We start from the raw sequence: 21,173 nt of genomic DNA on the forward strand, positions 1-21,173 counted from the left end.
GTTCTTTATTTTGTTGTAATTGCCAACTGAATTTCAACTGAAACTCGGGTGTTATAGCGGTGCAGGGAACTTCTGGTCTTCCAAGGTGATTCTTGACGAGTAGCATGAGTTCTGCGAATTATTGAGCGGGATTAAATTCTGCTAAAAGCTTGAAGGGGTCGTTGAAAAACTGAAAATAGATCATTTTCAGCCATCATGTAAAAGCTGTTGAAGTAGATAACCTCTTGGTTTGAGTTGATAAAAAAAAGGAGTTCTTGGTTTCTGAAGTGTTAAAGAGAAAATGAAAAGAGAAAATGAAAATAGACAATGGAAACCGCGGATATCTCGACAAAAAGCTGGATTTTATGCCCGTCTTAACATTATGAAATAGCTAACACAGGAATTGAATGTCACGTTGGATATTTTCGGGTACTTACCCATTTGAAACCGTTTCGATATTCTCTTCCCACTAAGCAACTACCATGACCGTCAATTTATTAAATTGTGACTGCCTAATAAAGAATTTTCATTTTGTCTCATCCTTGAATGGGTCAATCGGCGTACTAGCCATACAACAAGAATATCTGAAATTGCACAGGTGGAAAGAAAATCATAAGATTGTAGTTATGTCTAGTCGATGAAAAGAAAAACAGAGAAAAACATAGAAAAACAAATAAAAGCAAAGAAAAACTTGAAGATAGTCTCATGAGTACAAGCGATATTTACCACCATTGTTAGAAATTAATTTTTCAATAACATTTTACAACCAGGAATTTCCAATTCCCAAATTACATACTAAGAGGTATCCTTGGCTGCCTTCCTTCCCCTTATTTGGGAAAGACCGGCCAGGATATCGTGAGTAACTAAGCAATACTAGGAAACCTGTTCCCAACTACTCGTCAACCGATTAGATGTAATAATTAATCGATTTATCGAGTAAATAATCAATATATCGTGATTAGCGAATACAACAGCTAGTTTACTAACTTAAAGTTTAACGTGGAAATCGTGCGAAATTAGTAAAAATATCTATTACCTCTTACTCTACTCTCTACATTTCAAACCCCTGTCAACACACCCAAATAGCATTGAATTAAAAGCGTATGTACGAAAAGCAAGGCTGTTTAGGTAGACGCTAACGTATACTATTCTAATTGTGCAACACTGTTTACAACACAATTGTGAACAAGTCGTTAGATGCTGAAATCTTCGAATTGGTTGTTGAAGCTGAAAAAATGATAGTTGAATTCGACTACTTCATTTGTCGACAGTAAAAGGAGGTCGCCTAAAGAGAATAACTAATTGCGGGTGCTATTTGTTTAAAAATGTGTATGGTTTCATTCAAATTGATGAGACACAAACCAAATTTAGACCAAAGATTGGCCAAGTTCTCTATTTTAAAATTTGAAATCTAAATCTACTGAGACTATATTACATTGATGCTGATAAATCAACGAAACTATATCCAGTGTGATACATTGTTGAGACTACTGTCTCATACACTCTTCTAGTTCATCCCTCAGCCCCTAACAGATGACATGCGCAGCTTCAAAACATTGTTACTATCCCTAAACGCCCATTCCTCCAGTTATTCCCGTCCCCTGTCAGTACTTCATTCGTTGGACACCTCAAAGCCGATGTTTATTGTACTGCCCAAGTTTGTCTTTACTTTACGAGTTGCAGCTCCATGGTAACGGAAAACCCGTAGCTGGTCCGAATTTTCCGGTTCGCGTTCAACTGATGTTTTGACGTATTTCTCCTTTTCTTTAGAACTCAACGTTCGTACCATCCCGATCAATGGAGCTTTTTGTCCCTCGATTTCTGGCTTTATTTTAAGTTTGGTTTCGTGGTCATATGTTTCCCTCGTTCTACCTGTTATAATCTCTTCGACGATGATCTCCCCTGGAATCATCACGCCGGTATAGTCATTAAACCCTCCTAGTTGATCAGGTACTTTAGCGACGAGAGCCGTCCGAAGGTGCTTCGCAATACGCAGAGTCTTTAAGGAAAAGCTAATGGCACTTCCTCCAATCTGCTCCCATTTGAAATCAAACAGATAATCAACTGAAGAAATGGGTTGATTAACTTTTGGCTCCCACAAAGGATTTTCGTGGAACTCCAGGTTCTCGCGGAACTCGTCAATTGTGTGATATTTCTGTATGGTTCCAAGAAAGGTTTGGAGATCCTCGAGTGTTGCATCGTTGGGCTCTGACATTCTGGAGCTTTTGGGATAGATATCCCGCTGCTGTCTTATTGTGTCGGGATCTGAATAGGTCTTTTCATCTCGTGGGCGATGTTCAGAAGAATAAAGAGAAACAAGAAAAGACCTGACGAGAGAAGAGAATTTATACCTTTTCAGAAGAGAAATGACTGAACCAACAGACCAGTCTTTGCTCACAGTTCCTTTGTTACATGACACAACCCATGCTGTTGGCAATGTAATGATAACATATGTCAACTCGAACAGAAGTGCAACAAAGAAAGCGCCTGGAATGAGTGGAAATCGGTCAGATTTGGTCAGATTTTGAAATTCACAGAGTATTGTTGTGACCCACTCAACCCAGTTGAAGCCCACTCACAACATCAAACCTCGAATTCATATCCAGAAACCTTTGACAGATAACCACGACAGTCAAGCATAAACGTTCTACAGGCGAATATCCCTGCGGAATTAGAATTTCCTTCGTCGGAGTTGACATGTGTGACAAGTGAAATTTGCTCAAGACACAAATTCGTGTCTACTCATTGTTGCTCCACGAATCACGAATTCTTGGGACGCGCTTTTCCATCGACCAAACATCTCATGAGCGATCCAACACGCCTCATGGTTGGTACTAACCGTCGACCGTCGCGACGAGACTTGGTCGCGCATCTTTAAGGTCCGAACGATTTATTCAGTCACAACACGAATGGTAAACTAAATATTGTAACATAATAGGCATGCGCATCAACAAAACAATTCGCTAGCTATCGACTACATGTTTTAAGCACATAACGCTAAACTAAACCAAAATCTTCCTCATAATCCTCTCCACATCATCCTCCGTCATCAACGGCAACCCCAAAAGCTCATTATCAACCTTCTCATAGTACCCGCCATACCCCTCGGTCCAGATCGAATTATAAAGATACGGAATCATCACTGCACCGCTGTAATCTCCCTTCGCCAGCCCTTCATCAGACTTGGCCTTCGTCTCCGATGTCAAAACTAGCTCCGTCTCCCATGCCTTCTCAGGCGCGACTTTCTTCCCAATCTCCACCAGCTTCTTCTGCGAGATCGCAAGATCATGAACAAAGACCGCGCGATTCTTTGTTTCCTCGTAGTGTTCAAGCACACTGACAACACCCTTTCCAACGCTAGCGAGGGTCGTGGTGCTAAAGGGTTGGTCACCACCATCATACAACGGCGTCTTCCCAGTCTTCACATCAAAGAAAAATCCCACTTCAATCCCCCAGTCCAAGAAAATGCCGTTGCGGAAGTAGGTGTACGTCATCTTCTCACCTTTCTGCTCAGCGATCGCGGCTTCGAGATGTTTCTCTACCATGACTTTGTGAGCAAAAACTGGGAGAGCTGCGACTAATGGGTTCTCCACGTCGGAGCCGAATGCAGATGGCAGGAAGCGTTTCACGCCTGCGGCGATGGCGGCGTCGATGACTTTGGTTTGGCCGGCCATGCCGTCGTTGCCGACGGTTGAGATGACTGCGTCTTGGCCTTTGAGAGCGGAGGTAAGAGAGGCGACGGATTCGAAGTCGACGCGGAGGACTTTGACGCCGGGTGGGTAAGTTGACTTGGAGGATTCGCGGGCGAGGACTGAGACGGTGAATTTTCCGGAGTCGAGGAGGGCTTTTACGACGGGGACGCCGATGGTGCCAGAGGCCTGGGTGTGTTAGACTTCTGGTTGATGTTGAAAGGAGGGATTGAACTTACACCTGAGACTGCAACATTCTTGATTTCAACCATCGTGGATGATGTTGGATGTTAGATATGTGAAACTAGGAATGATTTTACGATTTAGTTTGAGTATATGTCTGAAGGAGATTTGAGAGGATGATATAGTACTGAAGGCTTGTTGAATGGAGATGCAATCGGCGGATCCATCGCTATTTATCGTTTTCTAGAAGTCCTAGTTCATAAATCACGTCACGTAAGTCATGATCCGTTTTCTAAAGCCTCCCACACTTCTTGGTATCAGAAACATCCGCATTGAAGAAAGCAGCCTAGGATGGGGTGTAGTTGAGAATCCGTGTGGGAGAACACCGATGCCAAGATAGTTTCTGGCGAGTAGCAGTAATGGTTGAAAAGGGGGAAGGGCGTTGCCGAGTAAATTATGTCAGAAAAGCGAGTCTTAAGGCGGCGCTAATAAGTGGGATCCGTGGCTTGAAATGCGGTGATACCAAGAGCTCTCATGCTGCTTTTAAATTCATCGGCATCCCACATCTTCCAGGACACGGTTTGGCCTAAGGCTTCAAGATGTCGCCACGCTCGAGCCTTCCACTTCTACTTCCAAATCGGCTCCCACTTCAACTTCTCCTCCACACATATCAGCCACTCTAACACCAACAAGCCGTGCATGATATTGGACCTGCATGTACGAGGATTTACTGCCGTTCTGTCGATGCATCGATTTCAATCCAACCCAGAAGAGAGATCGGACGCCTCGGTGAACCACTATCCTGCCCCACCTCCCGTTTCCTCGTGTTCGTCGACTCCTGATATACATCAAGGGTATCGGATCCCACATCGCTATGAGTACAGAACAAGTTAACCGATGGCATTGCAAACATGAGGGCTGTGAGAAGAGTTTTGCGAGAAAAGAGCATCTGAATCGGCATGAACGCACTCATTTACCGGCTGAACTGTTCATATGCAATGTTTGTAATCAGAAATTCAATCGAAGGTGAGTTGGAAGTGAACCTATTTTATGTTTGACATCTTGTATCACACTTAGCAGCAGGATTCATTTTCTTCGTATACTTACTAGGTGGTTGGTTTTTATTTCGAAGTTGCCTTCTCACCACCTGTCATCTTTTTGAAAAGCATTGCTGATGCGCAGACCAACGGCTGACAAGTATATAGTGACAGTCTTCATCGGCACCTGATTAGACACGGAGATGAGTTCAAACCCACTCCATCAGGAAGAAGTAAAAAGGCGTGTGTCGCATGTCACAAAGGAAAAATCAAATGTGATGGAAATCAACCATGTTCGAAATGTGCTTCGAAGGGCTCAGAATGTAAATATGAGCAACAACCTAGTCAGAATTCGTCCGGGAAACAAAGCGAAGATGCTGTCACTACCCCGGAATTCCCACCATTTACCGTGAAGGGGATCATAGACTGGGCTTCCATGATGGTCCGGAAGCCGTCAGAATCTCCCGCCAAGACAGAATCGGACTTTGAAGATGAAAAATCTCATCTTGTTCGACCGAGTGTATCTGATGAGGCAAAAGAAGAATATATTGACAGTTACTTTCGGCATTTTCACCATCGATGGCCGATTATTCATCGACCGTCGTATTTGGCTTCTGATCACAGTCTACTTTTGTCATGCGCCGTGACTATGATTGGTGCTTGGAGCTCTCAAGGTGGTGGAGCAAAAATGTATTCTATCGTGATGCAAGACTATCTCGTGGCCCGAATACCTGTGTTACTGGTATGTGGTTGCTAAACTTCACTTCAAGCGTGCTTACAAAAATACTCTAGCAAAAGCGACACTCCGGAGAACAATTCCAAGGAACACTTCCGGCAGCTATATGTCAGACAGCTTTGTTAGTCATAATACATAGTTTCACGACAGGAGTGAGTATACCTTGAACCCAGCGGTTGATGATACTTGACAACCTTATGCTTTACCCTATGCACACACCTCTAACGCTGACAGATTGAGAGGCTAGTCTCCTCTTCAATGCTCATATTAGCAAGCTTGGTCACCATTCTTCACGAAACGGAATTTTTCAACCCCGCCACAGTTTACAAAGATGAAAAGCTGGGATATTTTCTTCCAATGCACCATGCTGCTCTAGGTGAAAGACAGAGGTGCGCTTACATTTCCTAAGGGCAAAATAATCTGCTCACTCATTCTAGACTTGCTCAATATCTGTTCAAGATTGATAAGTACTTCAGTATTCTTCGCGGACACCGAGGAATCATTCCCCTGGACGCACTTCATTTTCCACCACCCTCTTCGTATGCGTTATGGAATGGTGATGGCCTTGATGTGTAGGAATTTTCAAATCAAAAGTGATTACGTGCGCTAACATAGTACAGGTGGGAAAGTAGAGTGTTACTGGAACCGTCCTTTCGCGGAGAAATATCTATGGCCGAAATATTCGGCAACTCATTTCCAGATCAAGGATCTGACAGCCAACCAATCTTGGTAGAAGATGTCCAGATGTATATGTGTGCCCTACAACCCATGATTTGGCAACTACACAAAGGGGCTGTACAATCGATCGCAAGTTCGTCTCTCATTGAGTTGAAAACCCAGCTCGACGCTATCAAGTACAAGCTCGGTCAGATGGCTTCTCAACAACCGAATTTGGCCAATTTTGGAGAAGAAGAACATCTACTATATCGTTATTATTTTGGATACGAAGACCAAAATAAGGAAGGCTGGCAGCGAGCGCCCATAATGAGAGCCAAAACCCTGATATTTGATGCGTTGTCCTTTTATCACGTCCTCGCTATAAATCTTTATTCGAATGTTCCTAAGATCAGGCAGCTGGCAAAAGATTTGAACTTGGATAACAAAGCACTTAATGACAGACATCGGAAAGCGCAAGATTCTTGCAGAACCTTCGTCAGTACTTGGGCCAAGACTCAAAACGCCGAAGCAGCTCTCCATCACGCCAACCAAATCCTGAGTCTTCACAAATGTCTCACGCTTGAACTCGACTTTGAACAGAAGGGGCTTGATGCCATTACTTATGGTGGACTCCAAATTGCGATGATCGTTGTATGGGCGTACTGCATGTTCAGTGATAAACCTTGCGCCCGTTGCGATGGCACCGAAGCATGCATCTTGAACAAAGTGTATGCTGAGATCGATGGTCTTCAAGTTTGTCTGTGTAACACCAATGAATTGGTCGAAAAGTTTCGAGCGTTCTTGCCAGATCGCTGGAATTTACCCGAGACAACCATATGAAGGTCTTGATTTGTTCTCACACGGAGCGGCAGTGCGGAGTTGAAACTCTCAACGATGAGTGATTGAATTCAAGAAGTTTAAAATCAAAGGCTGGGCTCGTCAAGAGCCGTCATAACAGCCTCAAACGATCGTCGCTACGAAATGCCATGTCACTACGAAATCCACCATTGCATGACATCTGCTCAGGAAGAACTATTCAACCCAAAAACGCAGAAACGAGTCTGAACAAAGAAAAAAGCCAAGGTCATGCTCAGAACTCATCAAAAACCTTCGACTTTCACCTGACGTTCGTCCTTCGATTGTTCGAGGCCGCTGAACAGCTCCTCCACCGCCCTCTTATACATCTCTTGAGTTGGCTCTTTTTGTTTCTGCGGATAGATTCGCTGTCGTGGATATGCCTGTCGTGGCGCGATTGGCCTCCGTGGAATCACTCTCTCATCTTCGGGATACCGTCTTGTGTCATAATCGCGATCAATGACCACTGGCCCATAAGTCGACTTTCTAAACGCATCTCGGAATCTATCTGGAAATCTGACATTCGCTGCATAGTCTTTCCCGGCTTCTTGCTTGAAAGATGTCTCGCCTTTGAGGATACAACCCCATTGAGAGATTCCTCCTTCACCATTCCACCATCCTGACCAGCTTTGTGCCTTGGTTGTGACCTTGGGCTTGAGCGGTTGGATATCGACGATGCTCCACTCGCGGAGGAAGCGCACATTGGAAGAGGCCCTCTCGCGATCTTGCATCAGAAGTACAAGTTCATTTTGAAATCGATATGAAAGGGTTGAGATGGTCGCTTTGATGGATGCTTCACGGGCGTGATACTCGGCTTCCGTTCGGGTCTCCTCGTCTTTCGCCTTCATTTCTTCTTGTGGTCTCGGTTTACCTTCAACTGTATAGCTCGTGTCATCCATCATCTCTCTGGCTGTAAGACCAAAGAACTTCCATGTCGACCGAACTCTACTTTCACCTTCAATCTTTTGCAAGATCCAGTACTCGTAGACTGCTTTTGGCTTGACAAATTGACTGAAGAGGGTTAGTCTTAAGACCAGATTCTCCCAAAATCAACTTACTCGGATGCGAAAGAGTCAAACGAAGCGATACTTCGATTGTCAAATTCGCGATAAGTCATCGGACGCTCCACAACACGATCAATAACACGGTCGTGACCACCATAATCCGACACATTGTCATCCATCCTCGCGGCCCTCTCCTGATACAAAGCCGCATCAATCACCTCTTTGATCATTATCTTCTCCCGCTGAACAGTCTTAAAATCATACTGCTCAACCGCCCTCTTAATCTCCCTCTTCTGCTCATCACTCCTCTCCCTAAAAGATCAGCACTGTCTACTCCCAAGAAATAAACAACTCACCCTTCAGCAATCCCCATTAACCCTTTCGCCTTCGCCATCACCCCCAAAAACGCCAAACAATCCAACCCATCCTCAATCGTCACCATCACCCTCCCCAGCGGCCCAACCGCCATCATCCCCTCCTGCAACGCAACCTGTCGCGGATCGCCCCTCCCCGTGCGCACTTTCTGCCCATCATCAAGCCAATCCACATCCGCCTCCTTTCCCAACGCCTCTTCCAGCACTTTCTCCACGTTATCAAACTCCCTCTCGAGGCTGCGCAGGATGATACATACGCTGTCCTCACAGGAAACTGGGTAGGTTTCCACGGTCGTGTGGAAAGTTGTTAGGATTGAGGGCGCGGCGGCGATGATGCCCGCCACGGAGCGGATCACATCGGTGCCGTGGAAGTTGGTGGAGACGTGGGTGTAGAGGGAGGAGGAGAGGACTGTGGCTTGCGGGATCAAAGGCAGGAGGAGGGCGGGGATGGGGGAAGTGGGTTTTTCGTCTTCGGCGGTGGCCATGGTCTTGGTTCTTGGGAGTATCGCGGTCGAGCAAGTTGCAAAGTACTTGAGATCAGTTCAAGAACATATATATACCCCCCTCGAACTCGCCTCCTGCAGCCTCGCACGTCGCAGCCTGAAAATCATCATACCCGCATACTTGCCTAGATACGTCGCATCTCATAGGTGCTTGTGCGAGAGTGAGTAACTTGCTTTTTCTCAGCCCTATGCTTGGGCCGATGTGCTGCAGGTGGGTTTGATGCGCCAAGGGTTCTTGCCTGATGGGGGCGGGATGTGGGTGAGTCACGGGTTCGTCTCGTGATGAGGGATGCCTTTTGTGTTATCATGTGTTGTAGTTTGGTTTGAATTTGTTGTCTTGATAGGGTTTTGTGGGGTGTAGTGGGATGTTGGTTTGGGGGATGAGATGTTGGGTAGAGGTGGAGGGGCTGGTGATAATATCTTCGTGGCTATTTGATAGAGCGGCTTTTGGTACCGTTTCTTGGGGATAGTGATGAGGGGTTGAAGTATTTATTTAGGGCTTTTTATGTGGGTTCGCAGAATAGGGATATGAAGGATAAGGTTGGAGAGGAGCGGCTGCGATTGTTATATATTATAATATAAACTTTAGAGAAAACTAAAATTTTTAATCTAGATATATAGAAAATACGAGATTTCTCGAAGAATCGAAGTAAGGAGAACTTTATTAGTAATATATATTAAAGTTTCTTATTCTCTAATCTATATACATAATAGTTTACTATAGAATATACTAATTTATTAGATATCTTTTAAGTATAATAAAGCGAAATTTAATAAAATTTATGGAGAAAAGTATATAGAGAATTATATAGATAGATCTAGAATAGAGACGAAGATGTAAAAAAAAGGGTTCTTACTAGTAGACACGGCTTTAACGAGTAAATAGACTATAATAGTATTTTTTTTATAGTTATTAATTACAAGTTGCGGTAAAGACGAGTCTATCGAATTATCGCAACCCCTAGTGGTCCCTTATTTTACACAGCTCAATAAAACTACCGTTGAATTTCCACTCTTGTCGTAAAATGTTGACCAATCAGTTCCCCTCGAGATGCAATAATGCAAAACATACACAGCCTTATGTTTTCATTTCTTCTCTAGTTTGAGATTAGTTTCGGGGTTTTAGATGATATAATCTGGAGATTGGAAACTAAAGAAAGACAGCGGATAATTGTTATAATCGAAATCGAGTGAGGTTAATGATAGCTTGTGCGTTGCGTGAGACGATATCAGAATGTGTGAAATTCTTGAGATAAATTGTAGTCGGTGATTTGGCTGTGGGATTTGGAAGATGTGAAGGCTTTGACCTAATTTTGATTCATGGGGAAAAGAGAAGGACTGTTAACACACGAGACTCTCGCAGCAATGATTTTAGATGGAATGTATATCAGGAAGAAGATTGTTTGACTAGAAATAGTGTACCTAAGATCATTTCAGTACAAAAACGGGACTGGCTTTCTGTCTAGGTGATTTAGTAGAGTTGATTGGGACATTAGAAGTACCTGATGAAAATGCTGAAGAATGAAAGTACTCTTTATACATCACAATCTCAACTCCTTTAACGACTCTCAAATGTGATTAGCTTACCCACTGGTTATTGCTCGACTTATGACAGATACACAGCTCCAGATTACCCTCTCATTTGAGAGTTGCTCTACTACAAGTAACTCCGGATTTCCACAAGGGAGAAGAGTTAGTATTACACAGGAACATTTGAGATCAGACTATGCCACCCCGCTGTGCGGACAGCTTTGATTACCCATAAATAGTATTACATCAAGCCGAATATTCATGTCCCACCATGCTGGTAGAGTCAGTTGTTGGAAATATTGCCTATGCAAGGTTACAGCCATGCACCAACCAACAAATCTCCCCTTGGCTGCCTGCCAAAACTAGGAAACTCGTGTCCGCATTGCACCGTCGTGCAAAAACATCTTTCTTACAAGAATGTTTCTCGTCGGCGAGGCTGTACATTATTCTCACAGTATTGTCTTCTGATATCACGATCCACCATCTCAAATCGCAAATCATGGCAGAACTAAACTCGGAGCCTACCACTGCATCTCAAACCCCCGATCCAGGTGGCGTTGAGGGTATCCAAGTAGCAGACGAGCAGCAACAAGAAGAAAGTACAAGCAGTCGAAGTTCTTCACCCGCGTCTTCCACCACAGAGTCGCTCTACGAGATCCACTGTGAGATTGCGAAATCGCTCCGAGTGGCATGTCTTTCTGGCGATTTGAAAACCGCGCACTCGATATCCTCAGCAGCTAGGGCAGATAACAATAGACAGCTAAACAACCTTATTGCCCAAAAACTCTTAGTCGATGCTTGCGAGGCCGGTCGAGCTGGTGACTTGACAGCTCTCTCACGCTTGCTACAACATGGAGCAAAGCTTCACAGGGCATTAGTTGGGAGTGTCTTGTCAAAAAAGCCAAAGACTAAAGCCGTCGTGGATAGGCTCGCTCAAGCATTCGACATACTCGAGGATCACGGGCTAGACTTCAAAAAAATTCCAGACATTGACTCGTATTGAGCCCCCGGACACTTTTCTATGAACGAAAAAGCTAACTGTTGCAGGTATGCGACCGGTAATGTCTTGATGCTCGAGTTCTTGCTATCAAGAGGGGCGGACCCGAATCAGATCTGTTGGAACGGATTTCTTCCGCTACGGTTTTTCGAAACTTGCCGAGCGTGGGAACTCCTCATGGATTATGGGGCAGATAAGAAACGATCTAACTTTTTACACAACGCAATCCATGTTCGTGAGGATGCAAGATGTATTGCACTGATGGAGTTGGCAATTAGCAAAGGTGTAGAAGTAAACGCTCCTGCTGGCATGGTAGAAGTAAGCAAACCCACAGTAGGGTATATGAAGGCAACTAGGTGGATTGGAAATAGAGGCACTGTTCTCCACTGGGCCATAAATGGCCGGAAAGTCAGTCGTGCTCTACGAATAAAGTGGTTGTTAGATTATGAAGTAGATCCCATGATCGAAAACGCGAAAGGAGATTACGTGATTGAGTATGCGAAGAAAAGATTTAGCCAAGAAAGCTGTACTCAAGAAATAATCGATCTGCTAATGAATTACAGCAAGAATTCTTAGTTTATAGCGTTGTGTTGACTGTCGACAGAAGTCCAAAGGATATAGCAGATGTTGTTGAGATTCTTGGGGGAAGTGCAACAAGAGGATTAAAGACGATAGATGTAGAGTTGAAAAGAGAATTTATGCAGAAATATTTTCATAACGTTAGGCGGTGCTGTGCAAGACTCACGGGACAATTTGCCTCATGACTTGTCTGTTCTCAGCCATGTAACAACCTGAATATTTGTACAGTGTAGAGATTTGTTCCCAGATGCTGGAATTGCGTCGATACAGATGCTGCTGCTACGGAGGCCGATTGAACAGATTTCTGATATGTGGTAAAATTATAAGAAATCGTTAGAGAAAACATGTAAGTTATCTATCACGTCACAGACAATTGTACTGTGTAAGTCATTCGTCGAGTAGAGAGTCGAGAGCTTGACGAATGGCTGAGAATCCCAGCAAGAATTGAATGGTTTTCGTAAAGAATGACAAAATGACCCAAAACCTGCTTTCAAACGAGAAAATAAAAACCTGGATGAGTTCGACAAACAGAACGGAAAAGCAAACAGAAACCTGGATACGTTGTTATAAAGGTTGTAAAAGATTTAAAGATTCCCGAGCTTGCAACAACGACCTTTGCCCAATCGACGCTAACACCACAACAGCCTAGCGCTAAGCTACCCCTGTTCGCCAAACCACCAAAAATTTATTCCATTCGCATCGCAACAGCAATATCGCAAACCAAAACCACAACCGTCAACTCAGTCAGTCCGCCGCCAACCTCCTCACAAACCAGTACGTCCCTCTCGCCTCCTCCCCTTCCTTTCCCCCAAACTCTCATCCCTCTAACATCCCCCAGACAACCTGCAACCATGCATCTCATGTACACGCTCGACAGCACCGGCAAGCGGATCTACACACTCAAGAAAGTCGCATCAGGGGAAGTGACCAAATCCGCACATCCAGCACGGTTCTCGCCCGATGACAAGTATTCGCGCCATCGGGTGACGTTGAAGAAGAGATATGGGTTGCTTTTGACGCAGCAGAGTGAGTTTTCTCTACTTTATCTTTGTGGAGGGGTGGGAAGGGAGAGGGCAGAGGGCTAATGTGTGTGTTTCAGAGGATTTGAAGGTTTTGGGACAGTAGAGAGGGGTTAGGAGGGCGGACGGTAGAGAGGGAGGGGGGAGGAGGGAGGATTGAAGACGGCGGATTCGAGGCGTGGAGGGAGAAGAAATGGGAGGATATGGGATGGTGATGTGCACAAAATTTGGCCGTTTGGCGGAGTACAAAGGCGTTCATGCGAGGTCGCTGGAGTTGGCTTGATTGTGGATATTACGGTGGAAAAGAGAATTTAAAAATTCATTGAAAATATTTACGATCCATCTATCTACCATATTCCCACAAAGCCGTAGCCGTATCCATACCTGCCCATTTTCAGCGCCAAACACCATACAATGCAGCAACAAATGGAAGAAACGATTTAATGTCTCCTCTTTGAATTCACACCCTTCCCAGCACCGACTCTAGGCCTTCCCCCAGGCCCCTTTCGATCACCAGACAAAATACTAGGAAGATAATCCTCATCCATGAGATCCCTCTCCTTCTGTCTCCGCCCATTGGTCAAAGCCTGTACATATTCTTTCTGATCTTCCGCCAATATCAAACTCTGACCCCATCCACCTTTTCCACCGCCCGACACCAGTTTTCCATTCGAAGTACCCGCAACGGGTTTAGGAATACTGTAGACGTTGCCTCGCGTATTCCATTGCATGTTCTTCTTGAGATGGACTTGGAAATTGCCGTTTTTGTCTGTCGAGCACGAGGTTCGTAGGAGTGTATCTTTTCCACAGCGAGCGCAGAACTGCTTCGTCATGTCTCTGGTGATGGCAAAACAACCATGACATCGTAATACCCAGGTCTTCACTTGTTGAATTCGTTTGAGTGATGATGATAGAAGGTTCAAATTCATGCGCATAAGTACGTTCTGCATGGCGAAATCTGAAGTAATGGTTGCGACTTGCATGATCTTGATTTCTTCTGCTGGCTCAACTGAACCTTCGGCGTCTTTTGCTTGGTGCTCCTTTAGATTTTGAGGTGTGATCCATCCTTCTTCATCGGAATCTTCTGCTTCATTTGGCTGTTCCTCGACGATGGCGTTTGCTGGTTGTGGTGCTTCTTCGTCCGCTGGACCGGGTTCTGGTTGTGATTCCTTCTCATTCGCCTCCTTTCCAAAATCGGGCGTTATATGTGTATTTCCAAGTTGCGTCTCTATACTCTGGTTGGTGGAAGTTGTGTCTCTTGGTACATCCTCCTGCTTCGCCTCTGCAGCCTCTTCACTCTTTGTTCCTTCTGCTGCCACGACCTTCTCAACCGTTGCATTTAAAGCTGAACCCGGTGGTTTCCCGTTCAGACCCTTCTGGCCTGGTACACTTCGTAACCTCCAATCGCCATGATTCCTTTCACACTCCAACTCATATGCCAGCGCCATCAAATGCACATCCGGCCGACTCAGAACCTCCAAATCGCCCGTCCTCCTCGCAAAATCCGTAATAACTTTGATACTGGCAGGATTTGGTTGCCTGCTGATCAGAAAAGGCCTCAGCGTCATTTCGATTCGCATTCTCGTTGTCTCATCGCGGATTTCGTCGATAACGGCGGGGATGGTGTAAAGGAATTCTGCCTGTCCTAATAAGGTGGAAACGGATGGCTCATTTTTGATGATCGGTCCAGCATCGAGAACTAGACTGTGTACGGGTTTTGGCGTATCGTTAGACATGTTGCTTGGAATAGTCAAAATTATGGTGTTGTAAGAATTGGTCGCATTCCATTCAATAAATTTTTGGAGGGGAAAGGGCAGAATCCGGGCGGTGTAGTGAATGTGCATGACAGTCAACTCTTGGTCACGTGGAGTCCTCTCCGAAATAGACGATCAGATATTGACTTTTTGTTGTGCCAATTTCATCTTCCATTAATGGACGATTTTTTTCCTGAAGTAGCTTCGAGTCGATATAAGCCTTTAAGAGACTGTGCGTCATGTGGCTCTAGTTATGGCACTATCGCTTACTTTTCGTCCCAGCCAAGACAAACCTCTTCAGACCAAAGACTCCCAAGCTTTCATTGCATATTTCCCTCCGAGGCGCCTTTATATCTGTCCCATCATTGCGCTCATCTAGCTTCATATTTCTAGATGGCATGGCGCCATCAGCGTTTTCCATCTTTCGTCTTCAATCTCCCAGGGTCCTTGGGCCTCCGCCAGCCCGAATCGCACACCGAGGAACAGCAAGGACCAGCAATATCCACACCAAGCTCACACCATAGCTTCCTTATTGAGGCTATATCAACAACCATGTCGGCCCATACTCTATCCAAGCTATTCGTCGACAAGAACGAGCTCCTCAGCAACATGATCGGTTGCAGATACCCGGAGCACCAATGCCCCGCGGCTGACTATGAACCCCAAGAAGAATCAGCAGCTCTCAATCAACATATCTAACATATGTGACGGCCAGTAAGCACCGCATAATACTCATGGTGAAGGGCAGCACTTGTAGAGAGAATCCTACCGGACAGCTCTAGGCTAGGCATCCCATCACCATGTCCATTGTGCGGAGGAGAAAAGCCACAAGTGATCGCAGCTTTACCGCCCCCAAAAGAGAGCAATTCGATGATGAGTGAGTCGCAACTTCTCCTCAATCCCAACTCGAGAATTTGCGCTCGCACTAGCCACGGATTTCTTTTCTCGCTTCACTCAGGAGGTGTAGCAACAACATCCAAATACCATATCATATGTGGTTTGACAGAAAGGCATCGTAGATTGGCCTGGATATTCTACCTAGCAGGTAGAAAGCCAATTGCTATCAAGTATTGAGGCCCACTTGTGAAATTGGAGTAACGAATCATCACAGCCAATATCTTCAACCCTCGCAATTCTTCGCGAAGGGCTGAACAACGGGAAGCTTAAATTGACCTCTCCTTTCTCGCCAGGCGAATTGACACAACAGCATTGATATGGTTCGCCTTTGCGTTACTCGCGCTTGACATATATCCTGCCAATCTCCGGCCTCTCACTTTGCAGACTTTTGCCTGCATTGTACTGACACCCGCCTCCTATTGGCCCAAAAACACTCGTGGCATGCCATTTCGTTCTGCTTCCCACTCGAAAAGAACAAGGCAAATGGTCTTCAGAACGAGGCAACCAGGCTAAGTGCTAAAACACATACATTGGACGCCCGATTTCTACTGAATGATCAAACTTGGTGCATGCAGTGGAAGCTGATCCTTGCAGAGTCGCAGAAAAAAGACCATAAGATGAGCCTCCCACCCTCAAAACTTTGTAGCAAAAAGACACGGAGAATAACAGAAGAGACAACGAAAAAAACCAGTCAGGTGATATCTTCTCAACGCCCTCCAAAGTCCATAATACTTGGATCATTATGAACTTTGCAAGGTCGCTAATCTGCTGCAGGACTTCCTGGGGACGATATGATTCGTGCGGTTTTCTTTTACGGCGAGCCGAGAAATCGTCCACACCACCATACCATCATCGAATCATATCGTCCGCGAAACAGCTGAACAACCATTTTCTCAGCAACTGAGCAGTGGCTAGTGGTCAAGATATACCCGATGAACTCGCATCGCGATCGCAGAGCCTCATTCTGCATTTTCCCGACTTGGTGCCGACTTGTGGGAAATCCATCAATCTTTTGAATGTTGTTCATTTTCTACACCCTGCATGTGGGATTCCCAAAGCAGCCAACGCCACCTTCCTTCTCCGAACAGAGAAACTCGCCATCGATCTCGAGTCTTCACGGTCTACTTTGAACGGAATGCCGCCAACAACCGACGAACCAAGCATTGGGCATCTTATCTAAGACTTGTATACATCTAAGCGATCATTTCCCTCTGGACGATGTTGCGGGAAATCTGGAAGATGCGGGACACCTCTGCCGTGATTGGATTTTGGCCCCTCCCTCCACCATTCGGAAGAGGTTCAGTGCATGTCAATGGGCGTCTGGTGGATGGTACGATTCCCTATGTTCAGTCTAGTCTTGGTATAAGTCCAGAGACCGACCCGCAAGTCACACCCTGGCGACCTCGCTATTATCCAGTCTGGTTAAATGCAAATGGATAGTCAATCTTCGTTTTGCCAGTCTTGTTTGATAATACAAATCTTCATGTACGAGACTTGCCTGGATGCTGCTTTCAATGATGGAATCCACTTGCACACAGCGGTTCGCTTTGGTTTTAGTGGAAGCCAATCAACTTGGCGCAGATTGAGGATTCAGGTTGCGCTCACGTCGTCTTTTTGCTTTTATCGGCCAGCCAAACATGCATAACGAAGCTGCCATGCAGCTCCTGCTAGGATTGTGCTTGCTAATAGTTCACGATTATCCAATAGATGCTATCACGAGAGCATATTTCATTGATATTGGGCATCAAGAGGACTGATGAGGCTGGTACATACTGATATGCACCAAGCCGAGACATACGAGATATGTTGATATCATATCCATCTCAATTCCCTTCCGGTCGCCAGTATCACTCTTCATTGTTTAAAACCGCATCTTAGGAAGAAACACACTTAGCACCACGACAGAAATAGGACATGCGATGTCTTCCAAATCGGTAGGTTCATATCCTGGTATACGTACACAATCTCATAGGCTTGTACAATTAGCGGTCATCGAAAGCACAGGGTTCATCGTCGCGCCCAACCCCATCTTCCCCGCCTGTCAGCTTCCTCTTCATCGTCAACGAATTACCAACAAACGACAATCCAGAGCACGAAGGATCGGTTGAAGCACTTTACGTTGATGGTCGATGGCGCCCTCCAGTTGACATCCGCGGGTTCTTCGCACAAGAACCTGGAGCCGTGTATCGATGGAAAGATGGTACCATCACTCGAGCGAGCGAATTTGGTTGGTCCACTCAACAACTAGGACAACCTCCTTACGCAGATGGCACGATTTTCAGGACTTACAATGGCTTTACGGACTATCCTACTTATTACCGCGCAGCTACCGTCTTTTACTGCAACCGATTCGACCTCTTCTTCACCGCACGCGGTGATGCTAGCGTGAGGAATATCAGAACTTGCGATCCCGAAGAAGGTTGGCATCCTCTTACATTCCATCACGACGGCAGAATCACCCGCGCTGAACATGCTGGCGACCAAGCACATACGAGAGTCCGAGAAGCGGATTGGATCACTCAGTTGATTCCTACCAATTACCGGGCTGCGTCTGGCAACACCACAAGTGGCGGACTGGCTGGCTTGCTCCCGATTGTGATTTCGCTAGTCGCGTTTTCTTGTACGGATCCGTATCAGCTTGATGAGATACTCATGGTTGACCGGGCGTGGAGAGGACATCGTTGGCATGGTCATCGCAGGGATACTGGTCGTGAGTCTGGCGCAACATCAACTCTATGCATCATCTAATATCTGTAGGAATCGGCGGAAGAGGTGTCATTACCACTGTCTATCTCGACCCAGATAATCCAGAGGGCTCGAATCCTAATACCTTGTGGGATGTGGAATATGGAAATACTCCTATCTTTCGCTAGATTGTCGTCGCTTCGATTTCGAGTTACGTTTGGATGCTAAGTCAGTTGATTGCATTGTGCATTCGTCTGGTGATTTCTTTGCACTAAATACGGCGCAGGAAGATGCTGGAAGACAGTTTGGATACGTATACATTAGGAGACGCCTGCGTCGTCAGGGTCTTCACGGCTAGGGAACGAATTTTCTTTCGGGGGCCCCGGATGGCAGCATCTGCTACACAACAAACGTTAGCCGATGTTCTCATGTCACCACTCAGTCATATACGTATGTGCGTTTATGAAATTCGACTATCACTACGATCATGGTAGCTATGTTGTGCATCCAATCAACTCACAAATGAGATTTCTCTAGCTTAGGAGGGGGCGGTGGCGATAACTGAACAATTTTTGTCTGGCAAGGAATTTGGCGAGTGATATAACCTTCGTCGTCTCATTTGGTCAGTTTGTTAATTAGGAGGTTTAATCCTTTCACGTTTGGGAACTTGCTGTAATCTTGGGAATTTCGCGATTTAGTAGCCAATAATGATGTGGAAGATAAGTGCAATTAGCCTTGTATATCTTTATCACTACCTGTCCCGAAATTGACTTTTCATATTCACTTCTCCCCTCCATCATCTTTCGTGCGATAACTAAGTAACAACTCAACCATCTCCTGATTATCTTGACTCCTCGCATAATCAATCGCTCTCTTACCCACCGCATCCTCAATCTCCGGATCCGCATCATGTTCCAACAACCACCTCACTCTCGGAACACGATCAATCAAACGATTCTGTCGCCCCCCTAATAAATGCCCTTTCACAGCCCAATGAAGCGCCGTACCTCTATTTCCCAGCCTCTTCACACCATCCTGAAGTTGTCGAGGACCAGCTTCTTCCTCCACGAATACAGCAGGCCAGTTGATATCCACGCCTCTGTCGAGGAGAAGTTACATGCGCTCTATACATTCGGCGTCGTCTACGGTTGCAGTTGCTTCGTGCATGGGATTTGAACGTTTGATGTCTGCACCGTGGTCGATGAGGAGGCTGGTGATGGCGAGGTCGCTGAAATGCTGGTAGGGGAGCGATCCAAAAACACCCAATCCGTTGGGATTGGCGCCGTTTTGCAATAGGTATTCCGTTATTGGATATCAGTTGGGCTGTGTGTCGCATATGCTGTGAACTGTCAGCTTGGTGCTTGATGAGGTTAGGACATGTGAGATGGGACTCACTCTATCAAGATGTCTGGGATATCTCGTAGTTTCAACCCATGTGCGAAAAAGAGCTCCATGACCTTGATTGTTGAATCCACATCTTCGATATCTTCAGAGGCAAATATAACACTTTTAACTACCCCTTCATGGAGCTCCGCTCCGCAATCCAAAAACCGCGAAAGAACTTCAACATCATGAGTCCGTGCCGCCTCATACATGTCATGGTAGAACTCATCACCGACTGTTTGGTTCAATTCCTGGTCATCTTTTGCCTTCACTGCCGAAATTATCCTCTTTCTTTCTTCCGGGTTTTTCGAGTCATATGATTTCCGTAATAATCTCGAAACAGCTGCGCGTTGGCGCTCGTCGAGCTTGATACCGTTTAATAATCCGTGGAGTCTGGCTAAATTATCGTCTATCGTCTCGATTTTGGATTGCGCAAGTCCAGCGTATGGTATAGACGCGACAAGAATTGCGAACCCTTGGTCTGAGCGGTTTTGGGACATGATTTTTGCTGCGAAACTGGTAAGGGCCGTCATCGATTGTGGCGTTTATTCGGAAATAAAACTCGAAGGACGTCTTATTTCGTTTGTCGTCTGTGGACGCCCCACGCCGTTGAGACGTTGAGTCGTTTTTTAAGGCAGCTATCGGATCATCCTTGTTGGTGACTTGTTGGTAACTTCTTGGTATATATTGGCACATCATACAGGGCGGAGCCATAAAGTGAAGTATAACCACCCGAGTGGTTCATTCACGTTCACGAAATTGTCGAAACAAGACAAACAGCAATAACTAGATGGCTAGCAAAAGTGCGAAAATGATTACATTCAGTTATTTGTCTGAAGTTCCAATGAAGAGCAAATATGCTGATTCCTACAAAAGGGGTCAGAGGATACTATTTTAAACAAAGGTTTGCAAGATCCCTATTGCTTGGTGCTGAACTACTTGGTGCTGAACTTCTGGCTTTCTCGTAAATGATTCTTTATTAGGATCATGCAAAGAACAAAGGATTGGAAGATGTAGTTGCATATTAAGGGAGAGGTTTTAGTTCGGCAGATAAGGTAAAGAGTTCTGCACCGGGCTGCTTAACCGAGGTGGTTGTTTGTTTGTTGTTGTTTGTGTGAAACATGATTGTTGCCAAAGACTCTCTCCTAGGCAGCATCTAGGGTCAACAAAGATCTACGAATGATCTTGCATCATAATCACATCATCAAAGCGCTATCAATGCCAAGAGATCAGAAAGAGTCGGAAGATGTAAACCATTTGTGAACGGTATGGCAGATATTGTCAGAACTCACAATGTTCACAGTTTTCAAGG

General features: G+C 45.4%; 8 protein-coding genes across 8 annotated transcripts; 3 read left to right on the forward strand and 5 right to left on the reverse strand.

The window, feature by feature from the left end:
- Nucleotides 1-1,591: 1,591 nt before the first annotated feature.
- On the reverse strand, nucleotides 1,592-2,194 carry GLAREA_07248 (uncharacterized protein; the record flags this gene model as incomplete). The annotated part of the gene is made up of 1 exon (XM_008081196.1): nucleotides 1,592-2,194. The coding sequence occupies one exon, from the start codon at nucleotides 2,192-2,194 to the stop codon at nucleotides 1,592-1,594; it is 603 nt and encodes a 200-aa protein (XP_008079387.1).
- Nucleotides 2,195-2,981: 787 nt separating this feature from the next.
- On the reverse strand, nucleotides 2,982-3,940 carry GLAREA_07249 (NAD(P)-binding Rossmann-fold containing protein; the record flags this gene model as incomplete). The annotated part of the gene is made up of 2 exons (XM_008081197.1): nucleotides 2,982-3,857; nucleotides 3,908-3,940. The coding sequence occupies 2 exons, from the start codon at nucleotides 3,938-3,940 to the stop codon at nucleotides 2,982-2,984; spliced, it is 909 nt and encodes a 302-aa protein (XP_008079388.1).
- A 785-nt stretch (nucleotides 3,941-4,725) lies between these two features.
- On the forward strand, nucleotides 4,726-7,121 carry GLAREA_07250 (C2H2 and C2HC zinc finger; the record flags this gene model as incomplete). The annotated part of the gene is made up of 6 exons (XM_008081198.1): nucleotides 4,726-4,877; nucleotides 5,057-5,630; nucleotides 5,681-5,776; nucleotides 5,859-6,013; nucleotides 6,062-6,196; nucleotides 6,245-7,121. 6 exons carry the CDS (start codon nucleotides 4,726-4,728, stop codon nucleotides 7,119-7,121), a joined length of 1,989 nt encoding a protein of 662 aa, XP_008079389.1.
- A 260-nt stretch (nucleotides 7,122-7,381) lies between these two features.
- On the reverse strand, nucleotides 7,382-8,999 carry GLAREA_07251 (uncharacterized protein; the record flags this gene model as incomplete). The annotated part of the gene is made up of 3 exons (XM_008081199.1): nucleotides 7,382-8,147; nucleotides 8,195-8,452; nucleotides 8,497-8,999. 3 exons carry the CDS (start codon nucleotides 8,997-8,999, stop codon nucleotides 7,382-7,384), a joined length of 1,527 nt encoding a protein of 508 aa, XP_008079390.1.
- A 2,047-nt stretch (nucleotides 9,000-11,046) lies between these two features.
- On the forward strand, nucleotides 11,047-13,248 carry GLAREA_07252 (Nop10-like SnoRNP; the record flags this gene model as incomplete). Its single annotated transcript, XM_008081200.1, has 5 exons — nucleotides 11,047-11,543; nucleotides 11,595-12,030; nucleotides 12,108-12,221; nucleotides 12,768-13,149; nucleotides 13,223-13,248. The coding sequence occupies 5 exons, from the start codon at nucleotides 11,047-11,049 to the stop codon at nucleotides 13,246-13,248; spliced, it is 1,455 nt and encodes a 484-aa protein (XP_008079391.1).
- Nucleotides 13,249-13,582: 334 nt separating this feature from the next.
- GLAREA_07253 (NOB1 zinc finger-like protein) lies at nucleotides 13,583-14,878 on the reverse strand (the record flags this gene model as incomplete). Its single annotated transcript, XM_008081201.1, has 1 exon — nucleotides 13,583-14,878. One exon carries the CDS (start codon nucleotides 14,876-14,878, stop codon nucleotides 13,583-13,585), a length of 1,296 nt encoding a protein of 431 aa, XP_008079392.1.
- A 2,834-nt stretch (nucleotides 14,879-17,712) lies between these two features.
- On the forward strand, nucleotides 17,713-18,666 carry GLAREA_07254 (uncharacterized protein; the record flags this gene model as incomplete). Its single annotated transcript, XM_008081202.1, has 3 exons — nucleotides 17,713-17,727; nucleotides 17,780-18,503; nucleotides 18,551-18,666. 3 exons carry the CDS (start codon nucleotides 17,713-17,715, stop codon nucleotides 18,664-18,666), a joined length of 855 nt encoding a protein of 284 aa, XP_008079393.1.
- Nucleotides 18,667-19,258: 592 nt separating this feature from the next.
- On the reverse strand, nucleotides 19,259-20,361 carry GLAREA_07255 (Ankyrin repeat-containing protein; the record flags this gene model as incomplete). Its single annotated transcript, XM_008081203.1, has 2 exons — nucleotides 19,259-19,577; nucleotides 19,874-20,361. The coding sequence occupies 2 exons, from the start codon at nucleotides 20,359-20,361 to the stop codon at nucleotides 19,259-19,261; spliced, it is 807 nt and encodes a 268-aa protein (XP_008079394.1).
- Between the last annotated feature and the right edge of the window lie 812 nt (nucleotides 20,362-21,173).

Source organism: Glarea lozoyensis, assembly GCF_000409485.1.
Source record: "Glarea lozoyensis ATCC 20868 chromosome Unknown GLAREA14, whole genome shotgun sequence".
NCBI classification, from domain to species: domain Eukaryota; kingdom Fungi; phylum Ascomycota; class Leotiomycetes; order Helotiales; family Helotiaceae; genus Glarea; species Glarea lozoyensis.